General features: G+C 48.1%; 1 protein-coding gene across 4 annotated transcripts in view; it reads right to left on the bottom strand.

Annotated features, from left to right (window-relative positions):
* The window catches only part of LOC147033373 (uncharacterized), a 52,388-nt gene extending 33,121 nt beyond the window's left edge, over positions 1-19,267 (bottom strand). For 2 of the 4 annotated variants that reach the window (XM_085854505.1, XM_085854514.1), the window contains exon 1: positions 13,503-13,613. Coding sequence is in view for 2 of the 4 variants with exons in the window: in XM_085854521.1 (XP_085710647.1) it covers positions 13,503-13,613; positions 18,352-18,361 (121 nt within the window). In the remaining 2 variants the exon portion in view is untranslated. Of the gene's footprint in view, positions 1-13,502; positions 13,614-18,351 lie in introns of those variants that run through there. The other 2 variants (XM_085854521.1, XM_085854487.1) reach the window with 2 other exon arrangements.
* Between the last annotated feature and the right edge of the window lie 539 nt (positions 19,268-19,806).

Here is a 19,806-nt window from a genome sequence, read left to right as displayed (position 1 = left end):
GATCGAGCCAATCAGCCCCCGCGTGGGATAGGGTTGCTCGCCAAATTCGAACTACCTAAGTACCCACGCGGAGGGTAGACCGGGCGATCGCACCTCGCCGCAGGTCGACTCGGACACGGGCCACTTAAGCGACCCGCGTTCCGTACTATCAGAATAACCGGCGGTGTTATCGTCGTCCTCGGCGGTTCGATTATTTATCGGGCGTACTCAGCCCATTACCAACCCTTTACGTGAAGCAAGATGGGGGTACAGTGGGGGAAAAGACGAAGCGAAGCGGGGGAGCAGTTCAACAATAAAGCACGTTTATTCTCGGCACACGGGAAGCACACAAATACAATTCCACCAAATGCACACAAAAAAGAAAACACAATTCCATTTACACAAAAAGCAAACATAAAAGTGAAAACCCAGTGCAGAGCTAATACCGACTACCGAGCACACGGCAACACTTATACAATTCTACTTCACAGACGGCGCCGACAACACATACCCAAAACCAAGGAAAAGAAATACCCTCAAGAATGAGGTAGGCCTGGGGCCGAGACCGGGTCGGGCCTACCCGTCTGGTGATGAGACGCGGAGCGGCGATGGCCCCGCAACCCGCGGGCCTCGTGGACAGTGCCTGGCAGGGGGTGGGAACGGGCCCCCTTGGTCGCACTATCTCAGCGCGGGGGGAAACAGGAGGGGGTTGCTGATGCTCGGGGTATAGAGGATCTTTATTATATGCGACGAGCGTCTCCACCTCGGCCAGGTCGCGCTGTCGGCCTCCTTCGGGTGCAGCTTCCTGCACGACGCGAGCACCCCCTCGTCTGGTGTCGCCGCCTTTCCACCGCTCCGTCCCCTCCGTTCCGACTCCCACGCACACGACGAGCAGCTCCACCGCCCGCGAAGTCTTGACCCTCTGCTTCCGACTCTCCTCTTCTTGACTCTCCGACCTCGTTCTGCTGACTCTTCTTTTGGACTCTCTTACCCCGTTCTGCTGACTCTCTCGTTCCCGTTCTGCTGACTCTCCTTTGCGACTCTCCGACCCACTCTGACTCTTCGTTGGACTCTCTCGTTCCCGTTCTGCTGACTGACGAACACGGTCCTTTTATCCCCCCGTAACTTCGCCTTTGACCCCCTCCCTTTGACCTTTCACCTCGCTCCCCATTGGCCCGAGAAAAAGTGGGCGTGAAGGCTTTTTGATCCACAAATTTGCATATATCGATCGTTCTGGAGGCGGGGCCAAATCGCCCCTCGCTCACCGATTGGACGGCAAAAAGTGGGCGTGTGTCGTTTTTGATCCGTTTTTGAAGCAGAAAATCCGTGATTTTGTACACGCTGTTCGACGCGCGTTCTGCATGAGTCCAACACCGGTACCCACAGCGGGGCAAGAACGGTGGCGATGCTACGGTTGTGAGGTGTGCGTGAAGGTCGTGGCGGTTGTGGTGAAGCGGTGGTTGGGGTCGGTGGTTGATGTTGTGGTTGTGATCATGGCGGTTGGTCCAAAATAAAGATAGTAAAAGAAAAACGGCTATCCTGAAGAGTCGCAGCACGTATAAATGACATGTATTCCCACTCAGACAACGGGTTTGGGCCTAACTACACATGTACTTACCGAGATACCTCACCTAAGGGACCTGAATGGTGGTTTGCGAATCTGGTAACCACAACACTACCCCTTCCCTTTTACAGACTCGTCCCGAGTCGTCAAATTTTCGTGTGCCATCATGTGTAGTTTTCCCCTAGTACATTTTACCTACGGATCCCTGAGTGCGACATTCATGGTATTCGTGTCCCCAAAATAAATAACCTAAGGGCTGCGTAACTATCTAAACAAACTCACTCACACGGACGACTTAAATAAAATTGCCGGCGCTAAGACATACATGCCGGGGGCGCACTCATATGTACAGTACATCTTAACCTTAACTTACAAATCTTACACTAAACCATGGCCCAGGATCATTGAACTCTGCAAAAGAAAGCAGTTAGCAGGGAGCCAGGCTGCCCGCATGCAGTCTCTGGCTCAAAACAATGCAGGTGACAGGGAACGTGGCTGGCTGCTCACACGCAGTCCAAGGCCTTCCCTTTTGAACTGAACTCAGTGAACCACAACGGTGCATGGGCTGCACAAACGCAGTCTCCGTGCCAGCTCAAGTGGCACACGCCATGAGCACAACGAATGGATGCATGAACGGTTTGAACTGAATGCAGTGAACCACAACGGTGCATGGGCTGCACAAACGCAGTCTCCGTGCCAGCTCAAGTGGCACACGCAATGAGCACAACGAATGGATGCATGGACACAAACACGGTGCACGGGCCGCCACTGCAGGCCCGTGTTGTAGCTGCCAACAGGGCAGTTCTTGCAGCTTGCAAACTGTTGCTTTTACGATCCTGGCGCACATGGAAATGAACAGGGGGGGCAAAGCAAAAATTGAACGGGGCTGGTGAACGTGGGCAGTGGGCATGGCATGGCAAAGGCAAGCAGGCAAACACAGCCCGCAGAAGAAGGCCGCTGCAGGCAAACACAGCCCGCAGAAGAAGGCCGCTGCAGGCAAACTCAGCCCACAGACGAACTGGCCGGCACAGGCCTCGAAGAAAAAAACAGCTAGCAGATGAACTGGCCGGCACAGGCCTTGCAGCACACAGCTGCCGATGAGGTTGGCCGGCCTCCGCCTTGAAGTAAAACACGGCCAGCCGATGAAGTGGCCAGCCTTTGCCGTTCAGTGGAGGTTGGTGGAGGGAGTGCGGTGGTGCTGGCCACTCGGAAGGCGGGCTCGGACCTACCTACCTGTCTCCCTCCCAACTATCGCCTTTGCCTGTCACTGTACATACCCACTCCCTTAATTTGTGAAAAACCAATTTAGCCCCAACTTATTTTTTTGTTGTTTTTATTCTTACTCCCCCACTATAAATCGTCCCCTAACCCCCTTTATCGTCCTTGTTCGGCTAACCTATCCTGTCACCTAGCCTACTCCCAACCCCCTACGTTCCCTTCCCGGAGGGGAATAAGGGAGAGCTAACGTCCTGTGTCGAGGCCCAACGAAGCCTCAGAATGGCCTCCCCAGAGTTCGGCGATCTTAACACCAAGTGGGTCCAGCGGCCCACAACGACAGCGAGGGGATGGATGGTGCGGAGGGGTACATCTCCTAATCTACCCTAACCATTTAACTGTTAAACTACCCCGGGGCTTTCAACAAGCGCCTCTCGCTTAAACTATTGGTTCTAACAACCCAGATTCCCGTCGCCTGTGTTGGTGTCCTCACAATTTCGGGCCTCGCCCCGCAATTTTCTCTCCGTGCCCTCACACGGTCTCCTGGCTGGGACACGTGGCTCCCTTTGGCAGGCACGACCCTCTGCCGAGTCTCCCGCTATGGCACCCCGGGCACTACACTGCCTCCGAGCCTACCAGCTCCCTAACACCGGGAGTGCCCCCATGGCACCTCCCCTGAAACGCACACGTGGCAGGCCGGCCTCCCGGGCCCCTTTCCGAGGGTCACCCGTGCCCACAACACTGCCCACGCGGCTAATGGCGCCCCGGGCCCCCGCACCAAGCAGGCGCACCCGTGCCCACTACTCTATCCCGGCCCCCCATGGGCCCATGGCCTACCGCGGCCGACTAGCCTGGTGCCCGGGGTACCCACTCAGCGATACTCACCTTTCGCAGCCACGCTCCCAAGCCCGTCAACAGGGCTCCTGCACCCCTCCAAATGGGTTTCGAGCCTACACTCCCACCAACAACAAAACGACCTCCATTTTTCAATTTGACTAACCCAGCTAACTCACTCTACACTGACCCCGGGGTCCCTTGGGCGGGAGTCACTCCTCCCCCCAATCACTCATCGCACCATGCATTCCCCATTCACTCCACACACACAGACCCGCTGGCCTCACTCACTCACCAAGCACATGCTTCCACTTCACTCACCAACTCTCCAACACACACACCACTGAACTCTGCCATCCTTCTAACTACATCCCCTAACTAACTCGTGCTCCCACGTCGTCCCTTAAACTACAGCACGTTCCTTTTAACACTACGTAGCTAAACTACGTCCCCACTACACATCCAAAGTCTGTCTCTGTCTCCAAATAATTCATTTTATTTCCCAACCTATATCTGGCTACAATCCCTCTAACTAATCCATTCCACGGACTCCATGAGGACTTACCCCTGCCCCATGGAGTCGGTCTAGCTAAGCTAACCCTTCCCCCTAACTAGTTTCCATCCTGTGCCCAGGTCAAGGGGGTCTTCCACCCCTTGCCCAGGAATCCTGTACACCCGAAAGTGAGGCTTGTTTTTCCCCTTTTTTTTTTTTCATGCCCAGCACCTGCGCGGCAACTCAGAGCTCGCGCACTTTGCACCTGCCCGTGACGTCATGCAGCTGCACGTGTTCCTCGTCCCTCCTTGGACGGGACCATCCGGCAGAGATACCCCTCCTGCCGAATTCCAACCCCACGTGCAGCCATGGCGTCACCGTGCGCATAAAAAAAAAACACAAGCCACACGTCTCGAGGGGTTCCCCACGCGAACACATGTGCTTTGCCCGTTGGAGCTTAACACACACGATCGCGTGGAGAACCCGTCCGGTCCAAATCCATTTACCTGCCTAAACTTTGTCCGTCCGCGGGATCGGCAAATCCACCGCGTGCGTTTCCGGACCGGGACTTCACTCTCGCAAGCGAGCACGTGGTGGTCTCGTGCGCTGCACAGCACGAACCGCGTGCTCACTGCTGGGCGAACCCGGCACGGTCCTCGAAACAACTACAGCCGCTACTCGGCTTTCTCTCCTCTGTCGCCGTCGTCGTCTCCATTCAACCCACGCACACCTCGTGTCCCAGCACACAGTCCACACCATTAAACTCACACCGGGAGACGCGGCTGCGTGCTCCCGCATGCCAACCGACATCTCCCTCTCATACCGCTCTCTCACACACACGGTCTCCCTGGCACACAGCGACCTTGCACACGGCCGTTCACTCACGCACGGTGCCTCACCCGCACTCCGTGCCTCATCCACACACGCGGGGGCACTCACCCGCGGTACCTCACTCATACACACGGCGACACTCACACACGCGGTCTCTTCCATACACGGTGCCTCACCCACACACGCGGGGGCACTAACCCGCGGTGCCTCACTCGCACTCCGTGCCTCATCCACACACGCGGGGGCACTCAACCGCGGTGCCTCATTCACACACACGGCGTGCTGGGAAGCACGCACTCTGGCACCATCGCCACCACACCACTCACACACGGGGTCGCTTCCACACACACAGGGACAACCACACTGGGGATTCGTGTCCCCACAAGGGTCTCCGGGGCCTCTACACCCCCCAAGCTCTCAGTGCACCTGTCCACAGCACTCGTCCCCTCAACCTCGCAAAACACGACCGAACCCACCTGGTCGTGACTCACCTCAAGGGGGCATACTCCCTCCCCTCGTTCCTGGAGGAGGCCATCCAGGTGCTCGCACCGGGTCCCAACACGCTCCGCGCCTCCAGCCCCATTGTCCTCTTCTACCTCCGTGTGTGCGTGCGTTTCACTTACCCCGTCTTCATCGTGTAGTCTTCCCTCTATCGTTCCCATCTCCCGTGTCTCTGCCAACTCTTCACCCTTTACCTCCCTTGTCTCAACTATTATTTCCGTTGTCGTCACCTTGTGTCTCGTCTCACACGTTTTGGTCTCCCCATTTAATTTTTCCCTTTCGGTCATCGTCACGACCCTCGCCCAACACGTTCCCACAGAATTATTTTTCACCCGCCTCCACCGCGGGCCTGTCCCGTTGCACCCCCACCCAGCTCGTTTGCTCCGACACGTGGAGTCGCCATTTAAGTTCCTGCTCACGGCCTTCATGCCCGCCTGCAGGCATCGGCCCATGTTCTGCGTCTCACCCCGTAGCTCTTTCATTTCTTCTTTCATGTTTGCTTCCATTCCGTTTATTTGCTGTGTATTCGCATCCATCGTCGTTTTCACTTCATTCATTTGCTTGTTCATTTCATTTGTATTTGTGTCCATCTTTTTGTTCATTTGTTGTGTATTCGCATCCATCTTTTCGATCATTTTCGCATTCATGTTTTCGTTCATTGCCGCCAGCATGGCTGTAAGCTGGGCCATGTTGGATGCACTCAGCTGAGCCGTTTCGGCAAGGGTTGGGGAAGGGTCTTGGTGGAGAGAGGGGGAGGTGTCATACACCGCGGCCGCTGCCGCACCCACCTCGGGCCTGGGTTCAGTTGGGCGAGTCCGTGTTCCTGCACAATCAACATTTCCTGCTCGAGGATTCCATCCTGGACCATGGATTCTACATTACTACACATATACATTTCTAATACCCCCGGCTCCCGCTCGCCTTGAGACGCCATCTTGCTTCGTGAAGGGTTAATTTGCTCGCTCGTAATTTGGAGGGAATCGGGGTCGCTTCTCTCACCCCTGGACCGATTCCCGTGAATTTAGCCGGAGACAGGACAGCCCGTTTTCCTGTTCTCCGATACCAGTGCCGCGAGGAGCGCGATGGTGTATCCCACTCCTGACACCAGTGTTGCGGTCTTCGCGCCCGCCGGCGTGCGAACGGCCCGTAACTCGAATCGCGGCACGTCGCCCACCGGACGGACAATCCAGTCGTGACCCTCTCGGACTAACGCCGGGAACCAGTCACGGGTGGACCTTCGGTCTCACGCGATCGAGCCAATCAGCCCCGCGTGGGATAGGGTTGCTCGCCAAATTCGAACTACCTAAGTACCCACGCGGAGGTAGACCGGGCGATCGCACCTCGCCGCAGGTGGAAAGCTTCGGACACGGGCCACTTAGCGACCCGTTCTGTACTATCAGAATAACCGGCGGTGTTATCGTCGACCTCGACGGTTCGATTAATTATCGGGCGTACTCAGCCCACTACCAACCCTTTACGTGAAGCAAGATGAGGGTTCAATGGGGAAAAGACGAAGCGAAGCGGGAAACAGTTCAACAATAAAGCACGTTTATTCTCGGCACAGGAAGCACACAAATACAATTCCACCAAATGCACACAAAAAGAAAACACAATTCCATTTACACAAAAAGCAAACATAAAAGTGAAAACACAGTGCAGAGCTAATACCGACTACCGAGCACACGGCAACACTTATACAATTCTACTTCACAGGCAGGCGCCGACAACACATACCCAAAACCAAGGAAAGAAATACCCTCAAGAATGAGGTAGGCCTGGGGCCGAGACCGGGTCGGGCCTACCCGTCTGAGTGATGAGACGCGGAGCGCGCGATGGCCCGCAACCCGCGGGCCTCGTGGACAGTGCCTGGCAGGGGGTGGGAACGGGGCCCCTTGGGTCGCACTATCTCAGCGCGGGGGGAAACAGGAGGGGTTGCTGATGCTCGGGGTATAGAGGATCTTTATTATATGCGACGAGCGTCTCCACCTCGGCCAGGTCGCGCTGTCGGCCTCCTTCGGGTGCAGCTTCCTGCACGACGCGAGCACCCCCTCGTCTGGTGTCGCCGCCTTTCCACCGCTCCGTCCCCTCCGTTCCGACTCCCACGCACACGACGAGCAGCTCCACCGCCCGCGAAGTCTTGACCCTCTGCTTCCGACTCTCCTCTTCTTGACTCTCCGACCTCGTTCTGCTGACTCTTCTTTTGGACTCTCTTACCCCGTTCTGCTGACTCTCTCGTTCCCGTTCTGCTGACTCTCCTTTGCGACTCTCCGACCCACTCTGACTCTTCGTTGGACTCTCTCGTTCCCGTTCTGCTGACTGACGAACACGGTCCTTTTATCCCCCGTAGCTTAACGCGGACCCCCTCCCTTTGACCTTTCACCTCGCTCCCCATTGGCCCGAGAAAAAGTGGGCGTGAAGGCTTTTTGATCCACAAATTTGCATATATCGATCGTTCTGGAGGCGGGGCCAAATCGCCCCTCGCTCACCGATTGGACGGCAAAAAGTGGGCGTGTGTCGTTTTTGATCCGTTTTTGAAGCAGAAAATCCGTGATTTTGTACACGCTGTTCGACGCGCGTTCTGCATGAGTCCAACACCGGTACCCACAGCGGGGCAAGAACGGTGGCGATGCTACGGTTGTGAGGTGTGCGTGAAGGTCGTGGCGGTTGTGGTGAAGCGGTGGTTGGGGTCGGTGGTTGATGTTGTGGTTGTGATCATGGCGGTTGGTCCAAAATAAAGATAGTAAAAGAAAAACGGCTATCCTGAAGAGTCGCAGCACGTATAAATGACATGTATTCCCACTAGACAACGGGTTTGGGCCTAACTACACATGTACTTACCGAGATACCTCACCTAAGGGACCTGAATGGTGGTTTGCGAATCTGGTAACCACAACACTATATATATACACACACACACACACACACACACACACACACACACACACACACACACACACACACACACACACACACACACACACACACACACACACACACACACACACACACACACACACACACACACACACCGTGGTGCCCCCAGAATCTGAACGCCCTATTGTTTGAACAAATTGGAATCCGAACAAATTTTGAGAAAATTTTGCCCTAAAAACCAAACACATTTTCGAAAACCGAACACAACGTGGCGTTCATGTTTGTTCACATGCGTCTCCCCCGCCTGTTCGATCCGCATCTTCGCGCTTTGTTCATTCAGTTTGTCGGTGGAAGTACTCGTGAAAGCATTTCTCGTGTGTCGATCGCTTCTTTACCTCGTGTTTTCACCTTGATTTGTGCATTTTCTTTTCAATTATCACCCTTGTGAATTCACTATGGCACCCAAGAAGAGCAGTGAAGCAAATAGGAACAAAATACACCAGTGCAGGAGTGACGGTCATCTCTGCGAGAAAATATATAGCCTCCTGAAGGTAGGGCAGTTTTTGCAAACTATGAAGTCACATGACGCGAAAACGAAAGCGAAATTCGAAAATCCGTCCTGACCAAATTTAGATGTTGTCCCATAGATTCATATGCCACAATCAAATTCAAGATTGCTTGAGAAATGTATGAGATAGATTTTGAAAATGGTCATTCTCGCATTTTTGCCAACTTTGAAGTCACGTGACACGAAAACGAAAGCGAATATCGAAAATCCGGCCTGACCAAAATTTAGATATTGTCCCATAGATTCGTATGCTGCAATCAAATTCAAGATCTCTTGAGAAATGGCAGAGGAGATAGATTTTGAAAATCGTCATTTTCACATTTTTGCCAACTTTGAAGTCACGTGACACGAAAGCAAATATCGAAAATCCGGCCCAACCAAATTTAGATATTGTCCCATAGATTCATTTGCTGCAATCAAATTCAAGATCGCTTGAGAAATGGCGGAGGAGATAGAATTTGAAAATCGTTATTATCGCAACTTCAAAGGCCTCGTGACCTTGAAAGTCATACCATCGTGTACGTCTCATCGACCTCTATCAGGATCACTAATGACCAGATCTCCCGCTTCAACTTCATTGTGAATGGACAGACGGACGGACGGATCGTTACCTCCGCTCTCAACACCAATATTTTTATGTCATGCTCGAAGAGATGACCTAATAAGAGGAAGTCCGTGAGAATGACGATTGAGTTGAAGAAAGAACTTATCGCTAAGCATAAGAGCGGAACGCGTGTGTCTGATCTTGCTGCCATGTTCGAGCTGCCGAAATCAACCGTGTGTAGGATTCTGAAAAATAAAGAAGCGAAAAAAGCGCGAAAACCCGTCGTGAAGAGAACTCATTCAATGAACCCTTTGATGAATCGGCTTTAACGAACTCAACGTTTTTTTTCGCGAGCATGGTAGTGATGTCATGCTGCATCACCCAATCGCTTCACCTCTTGATTCTCTCCCATGGAACCTTGCGATGAAAACGGCACACTTGTGTCTCCACAGAATGTACCGAGATATAAAACACCATTTTGTGCTTCATGGTTAATTACATACCTCCACCAGGCTGAACAGTTTACGTTTTGGATCCCAATGGCCACTGATAGGCCGGAGCTGCATCCAGACCTGATGGAACAAGCAACAACGCTCCTGCTCATCCCCCAGGCTTGGAAAGAGATTCATGACCCAGAAAAGGTCATTTACTCATCTTATTTTACCTTAAACATGGGTAATTTCAGTTGAAAGTGTCTTGAAAGTGGGTTTCCTTGGGGTCCAGGAACGGATTCATTCACTTTCCATTATTTCTTATTGGGAAAATAGTTTTGGAATCCAAACTTTTTGGAATCCGAACAGCCTCTTAGAATGAATTAAATTCGGATTCTGGGGGCACCACTATATATATATATATATATATATATATATATATATATATATATATATATATATATATATATATATATATATATATATATATATATATATATATATATATATATATTGTTACGGCTGTGGAAATTCGCAGAGCACAAGAAAGGATATCCCCAAGATCAGTTATATCGCTAAATGTGTGTTCAGTTAGATTTCCCTACCGTTGTCTAAAGGTCATTATTCGTGTGGACAGGGTTGTGATCTTTGAGTTCGCCGTTATTCTTTGCTATCTTTATTTTGGACCAACCACACCACCAACTACCTTTGTTACAAGCACCCAACCACACCACCCTCATGACCACCACACAACACCAACCACGCCACCATTACAACAACCACATCACCAATCACCTTCTCCACACCCACGCTACAACCCTCTCTGCATCAAAAACCATCTCTGCCATGGAGAAAGAAGGAGCTCCAACACCACGCATGGGATTTTCCCTCCTGCTTTCCCACACTTCGGGACAGGGGAAGGGCAAATTGAACTCGGGGTCAAAGGTAATGTAGGGTGGGGGCCTATTTTTGGGCGAAATATGGGCCCGGCGCCACACTCTCTTGGGGCCAGGGCAGCAGATTCTTCTTCCCCCGCGGGCCGCGAGGGGAGGGGCGGGAGAGTTGGGAATAAAAGGGCACGCTGGACGCAGCGCAGAGAGCTGCGTGGAGAGAACCGAGTCGAGAAGCGAACGGAGTTGGTTGTTGGTCGGTCGGTGGAGGTCTCGGTCTGGGTGGAGCAGTCGGTCGGTGGAGGTCTCGGTCTGGGTGGAGCAGTCGGTCGGTGGAGGTCTCGGTCTGGGTGGAGCAGTCGGTCGGTGGAGGTCTCGGTCTGGGTGGAGCAGTCAGTCAGTGGAGGTGCTCGACAGGGTCCATCGAGGGTCGCCCAACCAAGTCACCACGAGGGTGGAGGTAACCTGCGGCGGCCTCTGGGAGTCCCTTCGGTCAACCAGGCTCCTTGGACATAAAGGCCTACGGATCCAGTCTGACTCCCTTGCCTTTGAGGGGGTCTTTCTTTGCTTTTATTTGTGTGAATGTTGTGGCGCCATGTCCTGCAAGTAGAACTGTGTAAGTGCTTGTAAATAATAATCATAGACTGTTGTAGCACTTTTACCTTGCTCGTGTCTTGTCCCCTTCCCCCATTCATTGAATGACTGCTTACGTGTTGTTTTATAAATAAATGTCCTTGTGTGAATGTAAACCCATTCGTTGTGTCCTCTTTACCCATCCAACCGCTGTCTTGCTCTTGGAATAATCGTGGGCTTTTTAATAGCCAATAAAATAATTGGGTCCAGCGAGGTCTCGCGATAATACACCGCTCGGTTATCCCAGAACGGAACGAACCACTTAAGCGGTTCGTGTCCAAGCAGACCTTGCTGAGGTACGGTTTCTCGGTAGTCTGCCCGCGCGAATACTTAGGTATATCGATAATTCGGCGATTGACCCTATCACGCGCGGGTAGAGTGTTGACTAGGCCGTGGTGTGCGTTTGGAGCACACCCATGACTGGGTTTCCGGTGTTGTTCTGGAAGATCACAACTGAATCGTCCGTCCGGTGGGCGAGACGGCCACCATTGGCTAAAGCGGCTGTTCACACGCTGGGCGGGTGGAAGATTGGTAACAATATATATATATATATATATATATATATATATATATATATATATATATTTCCTCAATGTGTTCTTGGTGCTTGTTTACTAATACAAACCGAGATGGTTTCATGCTAAACCAATGGCCGAAAGCCCCAAATTTGCCAGATATTGGAAGAAATTTGTCCGAAATACCCAAGTGTGGATCAAGCCTACAAAACATGTTACAGAGCACGTTATGAAACAACAGAGATGGCGAGATCTTGTGGTTATCCGCCATGATTGAGAGAGGATGCCATTCCCATGATCAAGCTGAAGAAACAGCTGTCACTCAAAACTCAAACATCATCTCTACCCAGTTACCGTCACATATACACAAACGATGAGTGGCGAATCAAACACCCGTTTCCATTGCCCGGCAGTTCCCACAAGAGCACGAAAATAATTATCTATCATCAACAAAAATTTCTGCAAATCAAACGAACGAACATCTATTTATAGTGGAGAGAAAGTATGTATGTATGTATGTATCATCTCCTCCTCTGAGAGGATTTGACGTCGGAGGTTAAAACTTTCAAGGCCCCCCCCCTCCACCATCCCCAGCACCATCACACTCCCCTCCACCATCCCCCCACCACAACTATCACCCCCACAATACCTACCACCACCCCTTGCTCTCCCCCGCCCTCCACCATCCACTGTCGAGAAACATCAACACCTCACGGACATGACGGTGGGATACGGCACGGGCACAAATGGTGTCCGAGAAAAGTATGAAACGGGACGATCCGTAACATACCAGATACCGGGTCAGCTTGAGACGGTAGGCCAAAGCATTCGGCACCAATTTTGTCCGCGCTGTCAGGCGATGATGGGCATTTCTGCTTGAGTAATATATAAACCAAATTATCAATAAATACAAAATCCCTCCCTTACAAATCGTGAAATGAATGGAAAAATCAAACCCTATCGAGCAGAAGTGATCATGTGATCAGCGTTTTAATCTTCATGAACACTAATCCTCGTGGCCTGATCCTTCTTCCTCTGAATCGCTTATGCAAAGCTCTAAACGATACGGCTCCATAATTTCCCTGAATGTGTTTCCATTACTAATTTTTATCTCAAATAGTTTCTTCAAAATCCCATTGATCACTTTCAACATACTAAGAACCTTCAGAGTTACCATTGAGAGTGGAAACAGTATCGGAATCCAAGCTCGACATGGTGTCATGTCTGTTTTTGCCTGTTGTTGTCATGTCTGGAAAAACACTGTTTTTCCACATGCACTGTCGTTTGGATTAAAGTGGCTTCCACATGTGACGTCATTGACGAAATCGAAAATTGACACTCGACGGCTTTTCTCGACACGTTGAGATTGGGAAAAAAAAATTGTGTTTGGGTTCCCCTTTAACACGGATTTTACCCAAGGCGCAAAACCCCCTTGGGGAGGGGAGCAAATGAAATCGCTACAACCTCCATCGTCGTGTGGAGGTTGGAGCTACTTAATTTCTCCCCCTTCCCTTAGTCCTCCTGTCAAGTTTGGTTGAGAATGGATAATTAACAACCGAATGTATTGCAGTCAAAAAGACAGACAGATGGACACCAAATTGAATATTTTAGCATAATTCCAACAACTTACCATCATCCACGTCTCCTCCCACCTCTTCAGAAACATCAGAATTCACGTTCTCTATTTTGATCCTCAGGATTTCAAATTCCTCCACCTTCTCACTGTCCTTTACATGATCAGCTGCAACAGGCAGTTCATTACATTCATGTATATTACCAAAAAAAAAAAACAGATTCACCAATTGCCAAAACAAAGATTTGTTATCCAGATGTCAAGAAAATATAAATGTTTTTTTTCTGCTACAAACACATTATATTGAAAAAACCAACTCAGGAAAACAAAATCATGAGGACTTTAAGAGAATACCACTCTTGAAGAACAAGTCTTGCTCGTTTAGGCTGATGTCAATCTGCATTGGCAAACAGGTAGAAAAAAAATAGGGGAAATACCCCTGTGCGTTCACCTGACAGCATAATGATACTGAGGAAGAAGTCAACGAGTGACGAAATCAGCAAAATGTACTAATTAACCAATTTTATAGCAAATAAATATTTTAGGGAGCAACTCCCCCTCCCCCCAAATGTTTGTGGTGAGGATGTTGAGGTCGTGGAGAGATTCATTTACTTCGGCAGTGATATTCATGTCTGCTGGCTGTGAGTCAGAGGTCAATAGACGTCCGGGTCAGGCCTGGGGAGTCATGGATTCACTGGATAATGGGGAGTGGCACTGCCGGTACCTGTGCGGGAGGAAGAAAGTCTGAGTCTTCAGGTCCTTGATGCTTCCAGTCTTGCTCTATGGATGCGAGACTTGGACTCTGACCAAGGATCTGAGATGGAGACTTAATTCCTTTGGTACCAGGTCTCTTCGAGAATCCTTGGCGATCGCTGGTCGGACTTTGTGTCCAACGAGCGGTTGCTGAGAGAGACTCAAATGAGATTTGTTACCTGCATGGACCATGAGCATCAGCTCCGGCTGTATGGACATGTGGCTCGTTTTCCTGGCGCTGATCCTGCTCACCAGAATCTCTCAGCGAGGGAGTCTCATGAGTGGAGGAGGCCAATGGGCCGACCACATGCCTCGTGGTTGCAGCAGGTTGATTGGCATCTCAAGGAGATGGGGATGGGCCAGGCATCTGCCTGGGGGATGGCCAGACGGAGGCCCTGGAGTACCGGTGGAAAGTGGACGCAGCGACGCGCTGCTCTGGCACATGCTCCCATACCTACCCACCCCACCCCCCCCCCCGGGAAACCCTCTCAGACCCCGTTTTCTTAAGTAGCGTGAATAAAGTTTGGTACATCACGGGTGATGAAGGTTGTGGTTAAGTTTCAGAGATTGTGTGTGCGGTTTCGGAGAACAAAGCAAGTACATATTTTGGGGGGGAAACCCCTCGTTTATTTTTTTTGTCGTAAACAAACTTTAGTACATCGGGGTGATGAAAGTTGTGGTCAAGTTTCACCACAATCATGTGTGTAGTTTCAGAGAAGTTGCAAGTGTTTATAAACGGACGGACAGACGGACGATGTGCCATCCCACAAGCTCCCTGGAACTATGTTCGAGGTGAGCTAAAAATTGATGAAATCAAGAGTGGTTCATTGAGATATACTAACCACTGTGGAAAGCAAGAAAGATGATGTTTCGAGTGTTAACCCTTTGTTGGAGCAAAAAGGGTCAAAAGATGAACAGTTTTGGTGAATGGAATGAGTGCTGAGTGTTGTTCAACTTGGATGATGGATGATCCTCCTCACATCATCAGGTCCAGTATGTCAGGCTCCCAAGGCACTTTCATTGGTTAGGGGGGCACAATCCTGGACACATCAGCACTCCTACACAGGATGCTCAACTGGATCATCCCCAGCAAGCTGTAACTCATTTTACTGAATTCAGCAGAACGACAGGCTGATTTAACCCACCTGGTGAAATATTGGCACAGCTCGGGCTCGAACCCAAGACTTTAAGATCCTAAGTGTTGTTACCTCTGCCACTGAAGGTTATGTTTTCGTCCATGTTTGTCTATTTGTTTGTTTGTGTGGTACTTGTGAAATCAAAGATTCGCAAGTATATTGGTTGGTCAGGTCTGTGATTGTGTGTGTCCGTCTGTTTGTTTATTGCCTACAGGTCACAATTTGAAACCGATCTTCACGAAACTTCAGGAAATGGTAGAGTTTGTCATAAACAAGAAGCCTATTCATTTTGAGGTCAAAGGTCAACATCTGTCATATTTCTAAAATCCTCAATTTTCACCCGATTGAGTAGAAATTTGAAGAAGATTTGCATATCAGGTCACTGAATTCAACCGTCAATTATTTTTATGGTCAAATTTGTTTTATGGATTTCGCAAGTACCATACTCTGCACAACATCTTTCTCATTTGTTTTCTGTCTGTGAACAGGATATCTCAAAAAGGTGTGAACGGATTCGGACAAAATTTGGTGGAGAGGTTTGGTGTGTGACAAGGATGAAATGATTAGATTTTGGTGACGATTCGAATCTAGATTTGGCCCATCAGTGGGATAGAAATTACAAAACGCAACCTGTTCAACCTGGCAGAGGTATGCGCTCTTCCAAGTGTCATTACAGTTCAACTTCTATTTGTCCAAATGGCATTTGGTTGCATTTGACTTCAGAGTGCTCGAATACCTTCCACTGGGAAACCAAATTCACCATACCATGTGTTGTCCAAAAACTAAGCATATTCTTCTGGTAGCTTTGGTGAGGTGGGATCACAGGTGCAAAACCGATCATCCTGGACAAGATTAATGAGTGGTTTATCCATTTAGATATTCACAAGAATGTTCTTGTTCCTTGCCATTGCTTTGAAAGTAGTCCTTGTATTACCATTAGGTTCGATTTTGTTTTCTAACCTTGGGGCTTCCTTGCCGAGTTGTGTGTTTGCTTTGTGAAGACGTCTTCCAAGACGAAGGCACATTTTTATGTTAAAGAGAAAAATCAAAAAGTCTCTGCTGCTTTTCAACTGGTGCTGACACTGAAGCATTATTGGCAAACACCGGAATATGGAACTGCTTGAAAATGCATCTTGGTCTCCATATAGTTTCAGAGCAGGAAGGAAGGAAATGCAAAATTGGAAGTGGTCACCCTGCACCTCTTGATGGAGGAGTTGGCCTGGGTGTGCACGGAGTACTTGCCAGATCATGTTTACAATGCCGATGCGAATGGGCTGTCAAGGAAAAGACAATGTTGATGTCATTTTTCTGAAGTGTAATAGTTCATATTCAGGCAATGGCAGAATACAAGGAGGTCATCATTCTTTCTGAAAGAAAAAAAGCCATGCTTCCCATACCTTAAAAACTGGGAATCATCGTCAACATGAAGTGGCTGTATACGGGTGCAGGTATGGGTGAGAGGAGGCGAGTATACCAAATGCGGATGGAGGGGGGAGAGTTGAATGTGTAGCAACTGCAGGCAGGGGTAAGGTTGCAGTGAGTGCAGGCAGGGGGTTGTGGGATCAGTGAGTATAGATGAGTGGGATGAGCAGTCACCGGGGTGGAGATGAATATGCAGCAAGTGCCAGCCGGGGGAGAGGAGAGGGAAGGGTGAGGGTGGTGAGGATGCAGCGAATGCAGGCGGGATTGGGTGAGTATGCAGCGAGTAAAGGAGGTGGTGAGGGTGAGGAGGAGGGTACAGTGAGTACAGGCCATGGTAGTAAGGATAAGGATGCAGTGATTGCACATGTGGATGTGTGGTGATGTGAGTGCAGGCAGGGAGGGGGGGAGGGGAAGGTGATAGCTCATAATTTACCGAGATGGGTTAAAGTCTGAGAATATTATCAAATATAAACGGCAGATAGTTGGAAATAAGAGTAATTAAACAAGCTCTACCAGTCTTCGGTATATTTCTGTTCATAACTAAAAGAATCATCGGCTGAAAATGAATTTGAAAGGAGAGGTACCAACAAAGCCCGAGTGAGGATACAGTCATGCACCCCTTGGGGTATGCGAATAAAAAAATGAAAATCAAAATAAAGATCTTTTGCAAAATCAAAACAAGTTGTCAATAACAAACTGACAGCATTTAATGCGCTCTTTCTTTTGTCATATTTAGAAAATACTTTGAATTTATTACAAAATAAGGACAAAGCTAAAAATAAAGGAATAAAGCAACACTGGTCAGGATGGTCTTGATAAATGATGCGAAAACGTATCCTGGACATTTCCCCAAATGTTCAACTTCATCTGGTCTTCAAGCTTAGCTCAAGGGAAGTTCTGATATAGATGTAAAGACCCTGAATCAGAAGGGTCTGCAACTGAGATGCATGTTTTCCCCTTCTTGGTGTTAAATCTAGGTAACATCTGGCAGGCTGACACTTTCATTCTGGACATTAAGCTGAATATTTTGCTGTTGTTTGAGCCTAAGATCAGATCTTTCATTTTCATCCTTTTAATACCATGTTTGTTGTTAATTTAATTTTAAAACAGCCTGAGAAGTGATTAAATAAATTTAATATTTTAAATAAATATTTGTTGCATTTTGTATGATTTGTTTTGAGACTTACTCTTACCAATGGTGAATCCCACTGACCCAGGAATTCGGATTGATTGTGACGTCACGAATGTGATTGATTGGGATCAAAGTGAAAACAAAAACCCCATTGAGTGTTGTGGATAGTTCCAATGGCATAATAATATAACATATAACAGATTCCTTGGATGGACGATACACGTACGTGACTGTCTGAGGAGACATTGTACCTTTTTGTAAGAGGAATCACATACAACATCGAATGTCCATCACCCAATGAAGGAGAAAGGCCTTAAAGCTGTTTTGGATCGAGGTTGTGATTGAAACAATGATGAGGGATAAACAAGTATTAAACAAACCATGTATAGATTCTGCTTTGGACCTGAAATCTACATTAAAACACAAACGGGAGGAACAATAAGGATTCTACAGTAAAGAATACCGGGATCCATTGGACGAGGAAACAATCACAGGAAGAAGAGGAATCTGGAACAGCTGGGTGATGCGATCGTGTTGTGGACGAGGAGAGCGTTGGCTGCTGCGTTGTTACTTGTTGTGGAGATGTGAATCGTCGGGGGAACCCCGTCCAGAGACGGCAGAAGAGCACGACACCCGAGGCGACCCGTCGTGACGCAATGCTGCGTAAAGAGCAGCGCGAAGATAAATCCACGGAACGTTCCCAGTTACTGAGAACGGACGTGATTGTGAGAGGTCAAGGAACATCACGTGGTTAACATGGCGGCGCCCAGGGCACACGTGGGCCAGTGGCACGGGCGGTCAGTCCGTTGACAATCACCACCATTGCGTTGTTGTTTGGAGAAACAATAAAGCCACAAAAAAGTAAAAAGGAGAAATCGAGGGATTGTTAAAAGAGATTGCTAAATCAATGAAACAAACAAAATCTCCGGTTAGAGAAAGCAACCTCCAAACCGTTGAGGAGAAGGTAGGAGAGGAGAGAGGAGAGCTTTTATAAAGACTCCATCACATGTTCAGGATTCCCAGGTGAATACATTGGGAAAACAACACGAACCTTGGGATAATGAGCCAAGAAACCTCCAAGGGTATTTCAATGCAATTACTCGGATAGTTCAGCTGTTAGTAGGGATTTTACAAAAAAAACAACGAATGTCTGAAGAATTCAGTAAAAAAAAAGAAGTTAATATTCAAAGTAATGACCATACATTAAGTACAGTTAATATTCAAAGTAATTACAAATACAATAAATACAGTTAATATTCAAAGTCATGACAAATACTTTAAACACAGTTATAATATTCAAAGTAATTACAAATACAGTTAATATTCAAAGTAATTACAAATAAATGAAATACAGTTAAAATTCAAAGTAATTACAAATACATTAAAGACAGTTACTATTCAAAGTAATTACAGATACATTAAATACAGTAAATGTTCAAAGTAATTACAAATACAATAAATACAGGTAATATTCAAAGTAATTACAAATACAATAAATACAGTTAATATTCAAAGTAATTACAAATACAATAAATACCGTTAATATTCAAACTATTTACAAATACAATAAATATAGTAAATATTCAAAGTAATTACAAATACATTAAATATAGTTAATATTCAAAGTAATTACAAATACAAAATAAATACAGTTAATATTCAAAGAAATTACAAATACAATAAATGCAGTTAATATTCAAAGAAATTACAAATACAATAAATGCAGTTAATATTCAAAGTAATTACAAATACATTAAATACAGTTAATATTCAAAGAAATTACAAATACAATAAATACAGTTAATATTCAAAGAAATTACAAATACAATAAATGCAGTTAATATTCAAAGTAATTACAAATACATTAAATACAGTTAATATTCAAAGTAATTACAAATACATTAAATACAGTTAATAT

This window comes from Eptatretus burgeri, chromosome 2, assembly GCF_056783735.1.
Source record: "Eptatretus burgeri isolate ZD-2024b chromosome 2, Ebu_testis_v1, whole genome shotgun sequence".
NCBI lineage: Eukaryota > Metazoa > Chordata > Myxini > Myxiniformes > Myxinidae > Eptatretus > Eptatretus burgeri.
Note: the sequence above shows the minus strand (reverse complement) of the source record. Positions and strands in the feature narration are given on the sequence as shown.